This window comes from Babylonia areolata, chromosome 24 (assembly GCF_041734735.1).
Source record: "Babylonia areolata isolate BAREFJ2019XMU chromosome 24, ASM4173473v1, whole genome shotgun sequence".
In the NCBI taxonomy this organism is placed as follows: Eukaryota; Metazoa; Mollusca; class Gastropoda; order Neogastropoda; family Buccinidae; genus Babylonia; species Babylonia areolata.
The window spans coordinates 32558639-32576620 of record NC_134899.1 but is presented as its reverse complement, the minus strand read 5'-3'; the positions used below and the strand labels follow the sequence as shown (position 1 = coordinate 32576620).

The window sequence follows — 17982 nt, the reverse complement described above, 5'->3', positions numbered from 1 at the left end:
TCGTTTCAGTGGCGTTACTCCCACACCACTCATCTGTAGTCCCCCTCCCCCCCCCCCAACCCAGTCACGCCCAGGTTCGTCTGTCTCAGTCCCAGTTCCGACAGTCCACAGTGAACCATTGATGTTAGGTCGCCAGGAGGCCACACACAAGAGGAGACCCTGCACTGCTGCTGAGTCACTTCAAAGGTGTTTGGTAGAGTCTATTCTGATTTAACATACTTAGGACACCACCTACTAAGCCCCCTGCTGATGACAATAATGGCTTAGTCGCGGAGCCAGACTGAGTGAGTGTCTCCCCCAGAGTGGAGACATGTCATAAAACTTCCATCAAACCATTTTAAAAGCAGAATGCTGCAAAACCCCAATCACACAAAACATGCACTGGAAAACACCAAATACAACTTTATTAACCCTGAGACCATGCAAATCTGACTTTTTTGCACACTGGGATTTCTAACAATCCAGATGCATGCGCATCTCATAATATCCCACAACACTTGTTACACACAATTTCATTAAACCAAAGTCCATGCACATCTGACTGTGGGGTTGGGGTGGGTGATATGGGCATATGTGCGTGTGCTTGTACAAGTAAGTGTGCCTCTGCGTGTGTGTGTGTGTGTGTGTGTGTGTTGGGGTTCATTTGCGTTTATGTGTATTTGATTGTGCTTTCACATCTGTGAAACTGCATGTTTGGTGCATATTTGTTATGCACATGTGTGTGTATGTGTGAATGTGTGTCTGCATGTCTTACATTTATTTGCTTATTTTTCATCATTGTTGTCTTTTTCATTTTATTTATTTATTTATTTATTTATTTTCAATTTCATTTTTGTACGCTTATAGTTGATTTCATCAAGTTTTTGCGTCTTATAAATATTATTATTATTAGTAGTAGTTCTTTTTTTATGTATTTATCTATTATCTATTTATTTATTTACTTATTTCTTTTTATTTTATTTTATTATTATTATTTTATTTATTTATTTTTTTGTTTGTTTGTTTGTTTGGTTGGTTGTTTTTTTGTTTTGTTTTGTTGTTGTTGTGTGTTGTTCGGTTAAAAAAAATTTTTTTAATTTTATTTCTTTCTTTTTTTCTCAAGGCCTGACTAAGCGCGTTGGGTTATGCTGCTGGTCAGGCATTTGCTTGGCAGATGTGGTGTAGCATATATGGATTTGTCCGAACGCAGTGACGCCTCCTTGAGCTACTGAAACTGACTTCTTTGCAAACTAAGATTTTAACAATCCAGATGCATCTGCACTCCATGAATCCCACAACACTCATCAAACGCTATTTCATTTACCCTGAGACCATGCAAATCTGACTTTTTCGCTGACTGGTTTTCTGACAATCCAGATGCACTGGCCACCCCCTGACTCCCACAATACTTTTCAAACGCAATTTCATTAATCCTGCAACCATGCAAAATCTTTTTTGTGTGGAAAAGGATTTCTGAAAATCCAGATGCACCAACAAACCCCCACCCCTCCCCCAGGCCCCTGAATCCCATCTCACACACCTTCCAATATGATGGGAGGCGGATTCTCTTGGAAGCAGAAGGCAGACCTCCAGACGACGACTCCCTGCTCTCCGCTTTCTGCAGGTAGGCGTGTTGCTTTTCCTTGATGAGTGCCATCATTTCCGTCACGTCTGCCCGCTGTCCTCGAACCACCAGCATCTCTCGGCCCCCTGGCCACAGGCACATGAAAACAAGCACAACACTTTGTCAGAAAAGTTAGCAGAGAGAGAGAGAGAAAAAAAAAGAAAGAAAAAATGGAGAAGAAAAAACAAAACTGTTTCTTTTGTCAATGTCTGAAGTTTTTTTTTCTATCCTTTTCTTCTTCTTCTGTTTATTCATTCTCTTGTTTTTTTAAAATTTTTTACATTTACTTGTGAAAAACTAAAATTGATGTGTCACAACAAAATGCAACTTAAGATCAGGTAGGAATACTGCTGAATGAATGACTGTGTTTGGTCTCTGACTGTAGGATAGGTGTTATGTAAGTATCTAGGCCAATCAATCAGGGCAATCGTTAGTGATCCCCCCCCTCCCAACTCTCCCCCCGCTCCCCCCAAAAAAACCCCAAACCCTCAACTTTCCTTGTTCTGTGAAAGTTAACACTGCCAATGTTTCTTTTTTTGTTAATTTGTCTGCAGTTGAAGCATTCTTCTGGATCAAAATTTTCACTTTCTACAGCAAATTTCTTGTGTTATGAAGTAAAGGTAGCTGCTTGGAGTTGCAAAAAATAGCTCCATTTGTGATTATTTATCAACAGACAAGTATTAACTGTGTATTTGTTTTTTCAGGAATAGAACAGGAACAGAATACTACAAATCATTACCAGCTGACATGCCAAAACACAAAACCACACAGACTACAAAGACTTCAAAATAACGCTGCTTGCCTCCTCTTAAAAACGTCAAAGCATGACTGTTTTACTTAATTTCTTCATGTTTTTTTCCCTGACTGCCTTTAAAAGGACAGACAATAAACTTTCTACTCTGTGCTTTTCTATGGACTGTGACACTGCTCCAGAGTACCTTTTTGAACTTCTTACAGTACATGTCCCCTAAAACAATCTCCATCCCGCTTCTGATATCATACTGTTTGAGATTCCTTCACACAGAACAAGTCCCCACTGTCTGGAACACACTCACCAAACCCTTGATACAGACTCCTTCTGTATCATCATTTAAATCTTTATTCAAAAACTGTCCTGTTTAAACACTACGGTTACTGCTATGCACATGTAAGTTGTTATATTCTAAAGTGCCAGAAGATAAACTGGAAGGGCATTACAGAAATTTTCACAATTATTATCATCATTCTCGTCTCTAGTTAAAATACTAGCAACAAGGAAAAAAACAAAAAAAAAACCCAAACCGATGAAAAAGAAATTCCACAGTTACCCACCAACACTCTGAATGGTCAGCACGACACATTTTCTCATGGCAGTGGCCTTGAACTCATCCATGGTTCTTGTCCCAAGTTTCTTGAATGTCCGGATGTCAGTCAGTTTATCCTCGTGCACAAAGGTTGACCTCAGCTCTCGTAGCAGGGCAGTTTTCACAGCCTTCAAGTCTTGATGATCACGGACACAGACCTGAGCCTCAAAACTGCCTCCAGGTGATGTCTTCGCTGGTGTTGCTGCTGCTAAGACAGGCACGGAATCTGCAAATACAAACAAGACTATCGTGCACTGTTCTGCACCGTTACGCACTGAACTGTATTGTGCTTGGAGTACTGTATTGTACTGCACTGCATGCAATGGTAAGAAGAGTACAAAAATCTGCAAATACAAATTATATTACACTGTACTGCACCACTATGCACTGAACTTCATTGTACTTGGTGTACTGTGTTGTACTGGCCTTCCTACAATGGACATGCTTACTTAGTTGGCAATCTGTGTTCCAATCATTTCTGAAATACAGACTGAAGAGAAGCAAATTATGCAAGAAACATGAGGACTTCATAGGAATAAAAAAAAGGGAATTCTCAGGGGAAAAAAATGTTCCCTGATTCTGGCAAACAAAAGAATAAAACTAATCTCCTGCAAGGATTCTTCCAGCCTTCCAGCGGCAGTCCACTCCATCCAGTTGTTTTCAGACAGTAGAAACCAAGGGCTGAATGTAAAACGTACTGTGGAAGGGAATGGTGTGTGTCCATCGAGATCGATGATGACCATCGTTATCATCCAGCTGGGGGATGGGGAGAGGGTGGTGGTGGAGGGGGGGGGGGGGAGATGCTCATGAATCTATCTGTGAATGCGCAGATGGCTGAATAGTCCAATCTGTGCATGAAATGTTTGCTGACAGTTGGGGCAGACAAAGACAGGCATATCATTGTCAGGGAGCTTGTTTGCCCGTGACTTTCTGGCCGGCCTCTTCAGAACAGCTGCAGCAGTCCTGTTGGCCTCGCACAACTTGGCGCCTTTGTGCACAGCAGCGTGCCATTTGTCACGGTCCACTGCAGATTCCTCCCAGGAGTCAGGGTTGCTATCAAATGCTTTCAGAGAGACTTTCAGAGTATCAGTTTCAGTGGAAGGGAATACAAGACTGAAGAATACCCTGTTATCTCTGAATAAGAATACGTTGCTGAAAAAGTGTAAAAAATTAAAAATGTACAAAAAAAATAGAAAAAAATCAAAAGGCATGGGTGTTTCTTCCACAAAAGAACACAAAATTTGATTATTCAATAAAAACATACATAACAGATATTTAACACAGTATAAGTTAATACAATACATGCTATGCCCAATAATGTAGATTGTATAAACGCCCAATTATCAACAACAACAACAACAACAAAAATTCAAAGAGAGATCATATACAAAACAATGAAATGTGATGGTTTGATCTGAAAGAAAACAGACATCTAATAAAAAAAAGAGAAAGGCAACATCTATGTCACTTTAAAAGGTATTCAGCTTTCTCAAGTCTACCTCAGTCCCCCCCTTCCCCAGCCCACCCATCCCTTTTCAAGTTCAGCTCTGTCAAAATTGTGAAACCTGCAAAAATGTTCTAATACATTAGGTTTGATGGATTCTGTTACAATGTCTCTATAGCAACATTATAATATGAACTTCCTGTTGACACAGGAAAAGTTTTAGTGTGGTCTCTGTCTACCAAGGATTAGGCAATTGGAAGAAAAGAGATGTCTTTCAAAACAAGAATCATTCAGTATACTTTCCAAAAGACTCATTTGGATCAAAAACTAAACTCCTGTGAACAGCTATGATAAAGCCAACTGAGAAAGCATCTGCCTTTGTTTTATTTTATCCAACCATATGAGCTCTAGAGGAGTTGCATTATCGTTTAATAAAAACTCAAACTTTAAGGTAAAGAAAACAAAAGAAAAAAGGGTGGAAACTTTAAACAGCTTGTTGGTATCAGTCTCAGCAATGGATCAGAATTTGTTGCTTGTTAATACACTGCCCCAAAAGACACTCCATGATATCATTACTTTATGTAACTTTTACTCATGTGAAACCATAAAGAAAAAAACAGAAGGTGAAAGCCACCGCCGAACTTTCAATTTATATGCTCCGCCTCAGAATGATGAGCATTATTCAGAGCACATAAAACGTTTCATTGGTGTATCACTTCTGTCAGCTGTAACAGGGTCATATACAACAGATTCGTTCCAACACAACCAAAAATCAAGGTGTTTCAAATGGACAGTGAATCAGTCTGACCTGAATCAACCAAAAATCATAAAGAGTACATCAGAATACAAAATAAACAAGACACACACACTGAAATGGACACCCCCCTCAACTGCTCCCCCCTCCAGCAGAGTTGCTGTGCACACATGACAAACAACATCCCTCTGCCTCCATTATGCGCTTAGAGCTGCAAGCTGGAGGCTGCAGGGTAAGCACTGTACAAATGCATCTTATTATTATTATTATCATTATTATCATCATCATTATCATTATTATGCCTATTATAATTATTCATCGTGTTATTATCATTATCATCACTATTATTAATATTCAATAGTACTGTCATAAATACCATTGTTCGTAATTATTGTTATATTGTTAACTATTATTGTTATTATCCTTATCATTATCATCATTACCATCAGCATTCTTTTTCTTATTTTTATCATTATCATTATTACCATTATCATTACATTTTTTTGTGTTTTAAATTACCATCATTATCACTATCATTATCATGTTTGTCCTCCTCTTCCTCCTCATTATTATTATGGCAATACAGATCACACTCACCTTCATCGTCATCGTCAAAGTTCTGGACGAAAGTGAGCTCACTGTCGCTGCCATCGCTGCCCCTGTCGTCAAAGAAATCACCCCCTCTGTCTCCATCATCATCCAAGGCAAAGGCATCATGCCTGAAGTCATCCACGATAGCAATAGGGTCAAACAGTCTGTCGTCTACAGTTCCAAAGTCATCACGTGTGTTGCTGAAGAAGTCACCTCCATCACTGTCATCGGCAGCATAATCGTCATCTGAGTTGCTGTCTGAATCAACAGTCTGTTGAGGTCCCCCGCCCATGAAGGCTGGCAAGGGGGGGTTGATGATTTCCTTGGCTGCCTCTCGGAACTGTCTGGCTGATCCCACATCGTAGATCACAAACGTCACGCTCTGAAACATGATGAGACACCTTATCAGTCACACATGTCAGACTCTGAAACACATCTATACCATGTAATCAGTCACACATGTTAGACTCTGAAACACATTAATCAACAGAACATAATGAGTCATACATGTCAGACTCTAAAACACATCAATACCATGTAATCAGTCACATGTGTCAGACTCTGAACATATTGATCAATAGCACATAATAAATCACACATGTCACATGCTGAAAAACACCAATACCACATAAATAGTTGCACATGTCAGACTTTGAAACACAACAATACCACATAATGTCACACACGTCAGACTTTGAAACACTTTGGTCAATAGCACACAATCAATCACATGTCACACTGTGAAACAAAACAAAAACAGAAGAAACTGATGAAGTGAAACTTGAGAAGCTGGCATACATAATCTCTCTCTCCCCCCCCCCCCCCCAACCCCAATCCCCCAACACATACATACACTCACTCACTTGCAGTGAACCTTGATTACTTTGGAGAAACTTGTAAGCAGTGGTGACCATGGCATTGACGACCGTGTTAAGTGGGAACTGAAATTTCTTTCCCATTCCTAGGGGCGGAAACGCAACTGACCGGTTCCCCTGTTGCACAGCCAACTGCAAACAGCTCTGCACCAGCATCTTGATTTGCTGGGTCAAAGAAATGAGCGCAGATATTTCAAGTTCAGTTCTCCATGTTCACTGCTTATCATGACGTTATGAGAGAAAAGCTGACGTTATTGAAGAAAAACAGAAAGCTGTTGATTATCAACATCATCAGAATACTGCTTATCATCACCATCATCATCATAATCATCATCCACACTAATTGGCATAAACATGTTCATCATCATCATGATCCCTTTTATCATTCAGCAAGAAACATCTATCTCTTGCCCTTCAAACAAAACAACAGTACAGCCTTTTAACTAGACCAGAAAGACCAAACAGGTAACTATCACTTCAGCTAACAGTAGAACACCTACACAGTCTTCATAACTGCAGTAAAGTTTACAATATTAATTTTGTCATATGTTTATCTGACATGTCAGATGTTAATTTGTTATGCCAGTAATGTACCTGTCATGAGAGAAGCATATTTCTTATGTCAGATGTTTATTCGTCAAATAAGATGTTTGTCGAGTCAGATATCTGTTTCTCACATCAGATGTTTATTTGTTAAGTCACATGTTTATTTGTCATGTCAGATGTTTATGATATTCTTTGTCCGCCTGTCAGCTCTCAGTCTGGCCCTGCGATCAGCTGTATGATTCACATCATGAGACAGAAGAGTCCACATGAAAAAATTCGCTGTTTCGTTTTGTCACAACACTTTGCACATGTTTTGTATCATCCAGAAAATTTCAATTCTTTTTCATGGTCCCTAAAAAAACAATTCCCCAGATATCAAAATCATATTTCAGCCATCATCCAAACCTCTCACATAAGCATCCATTGTATGTTGATGGATTACAAACAGCACAATGAATCTTTGATTTATTACAAATAATTCACAGAATCTATTTCATGCTGACTTGACAACTCAAACCACTGGACTCTTTATGTTTGTTTGTTGATCATTTTCTTTTGTGCCACACTGTTCTCTTTTCCTGTTACTTCATGATTCCTTTATGAGGATCCATTGTTCAAAACAGCTGCTACATGCTATCTATATACACAAAATACATAAGATATAATTCAGCAATTTTTCTTTTAACATGCAATATTTCAAAATGACTGAATAATATCATCAATAAAATGATTTAAACAATAACTTACAGCTGAGAATTCTAAAATTAGATCCTTTTAAGAAATCAGCAAATTTAGTTCTGCCTCTTTTCCACAGAGACACATGGGAATGAAATAATGAAATTCACCAGGGACTGGAAGCAGGTGGATGGAGTGTTCAAAAGCTGTATGTACATGTGTCAAGAGATGCCAACCCCTGCCAAGTGTTTGTAGGAACAATCAGGAAATTTGGTAGGAACATTTTGAATTTGGTAGGGACACTGGGACTCTGAGCCACATCAGCAAACATATATTTTATCTACAGAGCAAACAAACACTTGGGCCAAGCTGCAACATGGCGCAACTGCTATGATTAAGCTGAGTGGTCCACTCAATGCTGTTTCAATGTAAACACGCATGCGATTAGCTGAGCATCATCACAGTGACTACCCTGGCTTTGTGTTCAATAGGTCTAAAGCGTCTGGGTAATGTTATGACCAGAAAGCATGTGACCGTACTATGCAGTCGAAATGATCCATCGGGACAATTCTGACAATGGCGTAACATTGGAACAAACTGCGACTGAGCATAACAAAATACGGCAGAATCGTAACAGTTGGCATCTCTGTGTGTCACCTTGTAACTCCATGCTGCCTGCTTACCGACATAACAACTCAGATGCCAGCAGCTGTTGCTGGGGCTGCTGTATGAACCCGTCCACTCACCGCTATCAACTGCTGCTGTGGCCATTTGGTCAAGACGACGAGGAACAACGTGTTCACTCCTTGCTGTTGTTGGGAGGCCTGCAGGGCCAGGAAATTTCTGAAAGGGTTTCCCTGCATGCTCAGGGGAACCACTCGACCCGCTTGGCCCCTTCCCTGAGGCACCATCTGTGTGTGAACAACAAAGAACTGATAAAGCTATGTCTGAACAACAAAAGAGATGTTTGAACAACACAGAATTAATAAAGCTGTGTTTTAACAACAACTGAAAATGGTGCAATGGTCAAGGGGTTAAAGCATTTGACTGTTAATCTGAGGGTCCTGGGTTTGAATCTTGGTAACGGCACCCAGTGGGCAACAGGTGGAGATTTTTCTGATCTCCCAGGTCAACATATGTGCAGACCTGTTAGTGCCTGAACCCCCTACGTGAGTATAAGCATGCAGAAGATCAAATACGCATGTAAAAGGTACTGTAATCCATGTCAGCATCCGGTGGGTTATGGAAACAAGAACATACCCAGCATGCATACCCCTCAAAATGGAGTATGGCTGCTTACACAGTGGGATAAATAACAAAACAGTCATATATGTAAAATTTTACATGTCTGTATGAGTATATGTGAGTGTAACTGAAACCTGTTTGAACGACACATGAAACGAATGATGAGTGCCCAATGGCAGCTGTCAGCCGACTCTACCCTGGTAGAGCTGTTTTTGAACAACAACAGAGAACTTGTAAAGCTGTGTTTGAAAGAAAATCAAACAAATAGTAAAGCTATGTTTGACAAAAATCAATGAACTGGTAAAGCTGTGTTTGAACAAAATCAAACAACTGGTAAAGCTGTGTATGAAAGAATCAAAGAACTGGTAAAGCTGTGTTTGAACAAAAACAAAAAAACTTGTAAAGCTGTGTTTGAACAAAATCAAACAACAGGTGAAGCTGCATTTGAACAAATTCAAACAACTGGTACAGCTGTGTTTAAACAAAAACAGAAAACTTGTAGAGCTGTATGAGAACAAAATCAATGAACAACTGGTGAAGCTATGTTTGAACAAAATCAAATAACTGGTAAAGCTGTGTTTGAACAAAAACAGAAAACTTTTAAAGCTGTGTTTGAACAGTTTCAAAACAACTGGTAAATTTGTGTTTGAACAAAATCAAACAACTGGTATAGTTGTGTTAGAACAAACAGAAAACTTGTAAAGCTGTGTTTGAACAAAATCAAACAACTGGTAAAGCTGTGTTTGAACAAACAGAAAACTTGTAAAGCTGTGTTTGAACAAAATCAAACAACTGGTAAAGCTGTGTTTGAACAAAATCAAACAACTGGTAAAGCTGGGTTTGAACACAACAGAAAACTTGTAAAACCATGTTTGATCAACAACAGACATCTGGTAAAGATGAGCTCAGCTTCGCATGAACTATAAAGTTATTCAGCACGACAGATGAGTATCTCACCCACTGGGTCTGTGTAAGCTTTCCTTGTCTTCTTCCTGTTTCATTGTTTACTGCTGGCAGTGTACTTTTCTGACAAGCTGCCAGATTTGTTATACAATTCACTGCACTGATTGGCATCAGTTTATATTTCATCGTGTTTTATCAAGCTATTCATCTATGCTTGTTCTCTCTTTCTGTTTCAAACATACACACACATGCACACACAAATACACCAACACACACACACACACACGCACACACACACACACACACACACACACATCCTGGAAGACGAAATCCATCTTCTTGATCATTGTATTAAATATAAAACCTTAAGGCAACAATTTTTAAAGGATATTCAAAATTCGAATAACACAGGACATATTCCCAGTCAGGTGATGCTAACAGATGATGAATATATACAAACAAGATTAGGAAAATTTGTGTATGAATGCTGCTGCAATTTACCGCATTAACTGATTGATAAATTGTGTGTTTTTCATTCGTTCATTCATTTACCATTGCAATTGTGTCTTATAAACCTTACGGTTTCATGACAATAAAATCTATTCTATTCTATTCTATTCTATTCACACACACAGACACACACACACACACACAGACACACATAATGGAAACGATAAGCACACACACAGTCAACACTTCCATCAAATTTATTTCCACAAACATTCCCCCAAGTCATACGACAATCTATTTGTCCTTCCACGCAACCACCGTGCCATTGTAACACTCACAACATCACAACCACCCACCTGAGCACACTGTGGATACTTCTTCAGGATGGCCTGACCAACTGCTGTTTGTTTCAAATCCATGTCCTCTCCCACAACGCACACCATGCCATCCACCTGTCACACAAAAGCTGACGCTACAATGTGTTACTAAAAGTGAAGTGGTGGCTCACTGGTAACACCTCTGCCGAGGAAGCGGAAGAATCTGAGCTCATGGAATGGAAGCCCACACTGGCCCAGATAGTCTCCCAATCCACTGGACCTGGAGTCATGGTCTGGATGCTAGTCATTTAGATGACAAGATTAACCAAGGCCCTGAACCAACGGCATCGAAACAGTTGTCCCTGGAGAAAAATTCACTTTAATGGGAAAACAAATACACGTGTAGACAGAATAAAGAACACACATGGGTGACGCTGCATTCCAGCAATGTGCTCTCCCTGGGGAAATCAGTCCGAATTTCACATAGGGACATTTTTTTGTGACAAGGAGTAACATGACACAAAAAGGAGGAGTTTGTATTATACTCCATGTTTGGTGTTAAATATACTTACCATGTCAAACTGATGCAAACTAGGCCTATTGGTTTGCTCTGCTTGGCCAAATTTCGCGCGGCTAACAGTGAAAAGATGGGCCCACCGCTCTCAGCCAATCAAACGCCTCTAAAAACTATAAGCGCTTAATCATTCCTTTGGCCAAGGCTCTCCACGCCATCTTGTCAGGTTTACGCTCTGTCTCGTCTTACGCTTTTTTCGGATGTTCAGCGTATCCTTTTGGCCTTATTTTGTTGCATGCGGCTTGTGTTTATTGTATTCTTACATTCTGTGTACTCGATTCGACTCGGCACCCTCGATTCGTTCGATTTTTTCTGCCTCTAAGTCGATCCTGTCTTTCCTTTCTCTGTTGGGGGTCGGATTTTCGCTGGGTGCCTAAGCGCGGGTTCCATCAATAATTATTTGTTTGGCTTCAAAAATAAGATGGAAGATTGGTGGCTGTAAGTCTGGATGAAATACTTCAACCATGACAGATGGTTTAACTCTCTCCATACGAACAGCAAAAGAGACGACGTTAACAGCGTTTCACCCCAATTACCACCATCAAAATATTGCAAGCGGAAGGCTCTTATACTGAAGAGGTGAATGTTGACAAAGAATACCACAATTCTGACGACGGAAGCTAAAGGTTGGGTCATTGAGACACCCACTGGACATCAGAGGAGTCTGTGTAGAGGAGAAGAGAGGACTGGCCGTACTGAGTGGGTTAAGGTGTTTAACTCACTCATGGTCAACTGTTCTTCAGTTATTCCTGTTGGCCTTTGTCATGAAGATGTTGAAATGTTTCAATTATTCCAACATTTTCTTCAAAATTGTGGAAAGAGGAAATCAATGAAAATAAAAATAATAACAAAACCCAAACACTGACCCAGGTTCAGCATGTTACATGTGTAATTATTATTCTATTTTATTTACTTATTTATCTATTTATTTTAGTACTGATCTGTTAAAGATTCAGCTGAGTCTCACTGAGAAAAACAACAGCAACAAAACAACAACAACAGAGAATGAGCCGATAAAAAAAGGTAATTTTTTTTGCCAGGATGGAAAAAGAAGAAGATATATAACAAAACTTTGGGTTTAACTAAGATGATAAGACAGGATTAACGTACAAGACTTTCCAAATCTATCTTCAATCTAAAACCCCAGTTTACAAACCACACCCTTTTCATGGTGATAACTACGGCTAACTAAACTTCATGAAAATGTTTCTTAAACCTGAAGCATAGAAGTCAATTGACGGGCGCAATAGCTGAGTGGTTAAAGCGTTGGACTGTCAATCTGAGGGTCCCGGGTTCGAATCACGGTGACGGCGCCTGGTGGGTAAAGGGTGGAGATTTTTACGATCTCCCAGGTCAACATATGTGCAGACCTGCTAGTGCCTGAACCCCATTCGTGTGTATATGCAAGCAGAAGATCAAATACGCACGTTAAAGATCCTGTAATCCATGTCAGCGTTCGGTGGGTTATGAAAACAAGAATATACCCAGCATGCACACCCCCGAAAATGGAGTATGGCTGCCTACATAGCGGGGTAAAAACGGTCATACACGTAAAAGCCCACTCGTGTGCATACGAGTGAACGCAGAAGAAGAAGAAGTCAATTAACTACTGATACTTTGTTTTTCTCTTCTTTTCTTTTTTCTTCTTCTTCTTTCTTTAAAAAAACAGCAGATGTGGCATAGTGTAGACAGATCTGCCCACAAACCTCTTTGAAGCTGAAACTGTGAAGCCTTTTCAAAAAGTAAAAACAGCGAACAACAAAAACAAAATCAAAACAACAACATGGACATACACTTTCTGAAGTGATGTCTCCTGATTTGACAGTGAGCGAACTATAACAAAAACAAAATCAAAACAATATCGACATACACTTTCTGAAGCGATGTCTCCTGATATGACGCTGAGCAAACTATAACAAAAACAAAACAACAACATCGACATACACTTTCTGAAGCAATGTCTCCTGATATGACGCTGAGCCAACTATAACAAAAACAAAACAACAACATCGACATACATTTTCTGAAGCGTTGTCTCCTGATTTGACGGTGAGCGAACTATAACAAAAACAAAATCAAAACAACAACATGGACATACATTTTCTGAAGCGATGTCTCCTGATTTGACGGTGAGCGAGCCACTGCCAACATTGGTACTGAAAGGACGGATAGATCTGCCGCCGCCACGACGCTGATGGCGGTGAGCTAGTAGCCGAGGGGCCCGTGCTGGCGCCTGAGGTCGTGAGGGAGCCTGAGGTCGTGAGGGAGCCTGGGGGCGAGGCCGAGGTGGTCTGGCGCCAGTTCGTGTCTTCTGTGTGTACCTAAAAAACAAAAAACAAAATAAGATTCTTCTGCTTCTTCTTTGTTCATTGGCTGCAATTCCCATATTCACTAGTATGTACACAAGTGAGCTTTTACGTGTATGGCTGTTTTTACCCTGCCATATAGGCAGCCATACTCCGTTTTCATGGTGTACAAAACAAGAAAAAAAAAATCTTGATGAAAATAAATTTTATGAGTAATTCGAATGGATGAGCTAACACAAGTAATAACCAGCTTTGTGTATACCTAGACCAAAAAACAAAACAAAACAAAAAACACAAATGCTTAAGGAAAATAAAAAAAATCAATTCTAATGGAAGAGCTTACACAAGTATCAACCAGCTTTGTTTGTATTTTGACACAAAAAAACATAAAAACAAACAAACAAAAAAAACAACAACAAAAACGCTTGACAAAAATAAACATAATGAGAGATTTTACTCGAAGAGCTAATACTATTATTAGTCAAGGTGCTGCCCTCTGTGTTCCCAGTTCATGCAACGGTTCTTCTAGAGGTCAAGAGTTCACACCTATCAAGTGATCTGAGACTACATCTGTTAGTTCTTCAAACAGTTTCCTAGTTTTAAGGCTTCTAAGAAATTTGATCCTGCCCTCTTTTCCCTTGCACACAAACCAAAAAACCCCCACCTCCACTCCCTCCAAAAAGAGACTCTGATGAGTCATTAACGCTAAAGGCATATATGAGAATTAGACATTCAATTTCCCCCCAAGTCACACTAAAGGCATATAAGAGAATCCAGCTGTTGATTTCCCCATTTTAAAACACTGATTTTTGTTTTGTTTTGTTTCCTTGCATATATAAACTTTATCCAGCAAATACTCAATGGTCTGCTGATTTACAAATCACTAAACTCTGTACATACTGTGCTAAAATGGCATCTCCAATGACTACAGCTGCTTTAACCCTTTCACTGACAGACAAATAAGATTTAAGTGAAATCTATCTGCCAGGGTTTTTTCCCCAAAAACGGATATAAATTTTCAAAAAATTCTGTGCTCTTTGTTATTGGAGAAAGACCCATAAAAGTATATATTTTCTGAAAGGTAAATGAATAAAGAATACAAAACACATGATGTTTTCCTATTTTATTTTTTTTTTTAGTGACATGCTGTTGTTTTGAAATCAGTGTTTTGTTTTTTGTCACATTTTCAACTTGTTCATTACAAACATTAGTCATGTAATTTGCACTAAAATATCATCTTTTCTGGACAAATGGATATCTGCACACACAAAATCATACTAGAACAACCACAAAAAAAGAAAAAAGAAAAAAAAAGAGATAGATACACAATGCATTGTGACTTCTCCAAGTGATAATATGGATGTGAGGCCACACCCCCTCAGTCTCCACACCCTCCTCTTCACTCCTCTCACACAGTCACTTTATCTACTTCTCATCAGTGTTGGCTGGGTGCCAAGAAAATCGCTCACACTGTGTCCTGCTAAAAATTTGGTCACTTTCTGTCGTCTGCTACACCTGTACAGGCAGCATAACTTACTGACAGTCATATCTTGGCCACTCTCTTCATTGCTCCCTTTATTTTTTTTATTAAATCATCCTATAAATGTTCACCAATGTCTTCTTCAAAATTACGCTTCAATTCTTTCTGAGCATCAGCTAAAGAAAGCAATATTGGCTTGATTTAGTTCGCCACGATCGCATGTCTTGAGCACGGTGTCAGTCCGACATTTTGTTGAGCGAGGGAGGAGAGGAGCCAGGCAAACACTACGACAGTAACCCAACCAAAATGTTCAAATAAAGGACTGCCTCATGATGTAGATGGTGTTTCTAGCTTTGAATAGAATCTAGAAAGATTCCCCAAGCTAAATCTACTATTTCTGTCAACGAACTGAATGCAAACCAGGGAAAAGTCAGAATATTTCGATGACGAGTTATCTCATCATTGTGGCAGGGAAGCGTACATGCTGGTGATGACTAGTTATCTCGTCATATAGGCAGCCTAGGGGTTAAATCATTTTTTCTAGCAGATTATTTCCCTTATCTCCCCCGAAACTGGCCGATTTTATAGGGGAAAAAAAGAGAAGAAAATCAGTAAAGAAGATTGAAGAGAAAGACTTTTGAACAATTCTAATAATAGGGTAGACAACCCATTGTGCAAATGACCCCATGTTTGTAAGGCGCTCAAAGCTTGGTCTCCAAATGAGGATATGCGCTAAAAAATTATCCATATCATTCATTCATAATACTTATGAATAATTAATAATGTAAAAAAAATATATATATCATTCATCTAATTATTTGTTGGTACAGTAGATAGAGGAAAAAAATCCATATTCTGAGTCATGTGAAAATATAGGTGGTACAAACCCTATGAACAACATTTTCACCCCAATTTGTGGATTGAAATCATCTTCACGTATCTGAATTTTGCTACAGTTGTGCTAATAAGAGTTACTGCTACACTAACACAGTGATTGATTTTTTTTCACCATAAGTGTCTGACGTAGTACCAGACAACATGTTACGCCTGTGGTGAACAGAGCTAGCAGACTGATGCAAAGCAAGCTGTCTGCTCATGAGACAATGACTCGCTGAGCCTAATTAACAGTACGTCTGCACTGCAGTCAGAATGCAGGAGCTGTTAACACTAAACAGTTAGCTTCGGGCATGTGGTCTTATCACTGATGAAAAAAATTCCAAAATCTCAGACTGCATAATGTGGTCCTTTGTAACATGTTTTAGGTTAGGACTGGATATGCCATCCTTAGAAAAGAAAGAGTTAGAGTTGTGGTAAATCTGTATGTTTATGTCTGTCTGTCTGTCTCTGCTTTCGTTCAATATTTCAACAATTGACTGTTTACTCTTTTCTGTACATTGCATTCCTGGAATGAATTGAACCCCTTGGCACTAAGGCTGTACTTAAGCTAATGTCAATAAACTATCAGTCAAAAACAAATGATGTGGGTGGTTGGAAATGAAGACTTCTTCATAAAATAAAAGACTTCTTCATAAAATCTTGAAAGACATTCCCATCTAAATCTGCTTCTGTTAAACATAATGAAGGCATCGTTCTGTTTTTTTATGCAATGCATTCACACTTGTACAAAAACTACTTCTGACACAATATTGAAATGATACTCCTGCAGATGGAGCATAGCTGCTTAAACTGTGAGGTACAAATAGTCATACGCATGAAAGCTCACTTATATATATTAGTGAACATTGGAGTTGCAGTAACCATGAATAAAGGAAATGTGGAACCAATGATTCTGTATTCATCTGCACCTTGATATATACATCACCTTTTTACGTCAATGATGATCTTATTCTTTTAAAACAGCACTTCTAACAAAATGTTCTCTGATGCAACGTAAAAATGTTAATTCCCTATATCCATTTTCATTGGAACCTATATATTTATTTCATAGCAATCCAATCCTCCTAATCTTGGTGACTCACTCAAATTTTGGCAGACTGTATTTTGATGGAATGTTGAAATGGATGATCGTGTCCCATCCACCATCTTTCTTCAGCCTTCCTTCCAGCAGTCGGCAGAAAGGTTCAACGCCCATGTTGTTCATTCCGTTGACCACCAGGGCACGCTCTGAAACACACCAATGGACACTGTAACACCTCACTCTATAATACACCACTCAATACTCTAATGGCTCACTCTGTAACACACCACTCAAAACTCAATGGCTCACTCTGTAACACACCACTCAACACTCTAATGGCTCACTCTGTAACACACCACTCAACACTCTAACGGCTCACTCTGTAACACACCACTCAACACTCTAATGGCTCACTCTGTAACACACAACTGGATGCTCTAACAGATAGCTCTGCAACACATCACTCAACACTCTAACGGCTAGCTCTGTAACACACCACTCAACACTCTAATGGCTCGCTCTGTAGCACACCACTCAACACTCTAACGGCTCGCTCTGTAACACACCACTCAACACTCTAACGGCTCACTCTGTAACACACCACTCAACACTCTAACGGCTCGCTCTGTAGCACACCACTCAACACTCTAACGGCTAGCTCTGTAACACACCACTGGACACTCTAACGGCTCACTCTGTAACACACCACTGGACACTACAACTACTACTAAAATAATAATAATAATATAATGATAACAATAATGATATTTTGAATCTGGAAAATTTGACACATAACCCCAGTGCAAATTCCGTGCAAACTCTGTTCGTATCCAATGTTTAGGCTGAAATGATGGACACTTAGAATTCATCTTTTTCTCCTTTTTAGTTCTTTTTTTTTTATCAACTCAAACAGAACTGACTGCAGAAACAAAGTAAGTACATCTAACAGAGAAAGGAC

The 17982-nt window shown here is 39.3% G+C and overlaps 1 protein-coding gene across 3 annotated transcripts in view; it reads right to left on the bottom strand.

Annotated features, from left to right (window-relative positions):
• The window catches only part of LOC143299179 (uncharacterized), a 38106-nt gene that overhangs the window by 8263 nt on the left and 11861 nt on the right, over window positions 1-17982 (bottom strand). For all 3 annotated transcript variants that reach the window (XM_076612342.1, XM_076612341.1, XM_076612340.1), the window contains 8 exons: window positions 17086-17230; window positions 13419-13641; window positions 10786-10881; window positions 8578-8742; window positions 6599-6775; window positions 5742-6117; window positions 2915-3172; window positions 1520-1689 (listed from right to left, as the gene is read on the bottom strand). In XM_076612342.1, the coding sequence (XP_076468457.1) occupies window positions 1520-1689; window positions 2915-3172; window positions 5742-6117; window positions 6599-6775; window positions 8578-8742; window positions 10786-10881; window positions 13419-13641; window positions 17086-17230 (1610 nt within the window). The remainder of the gene's footprint in view (window positions 1-1519; window positions 1690-2914; window positions 3173-5741; window positions 6118-6598; window positions 6776-8577; window positions 8743-10785; window positions 10882-13418; window positions 13642-17085; window positions 17231-17982) is intronic.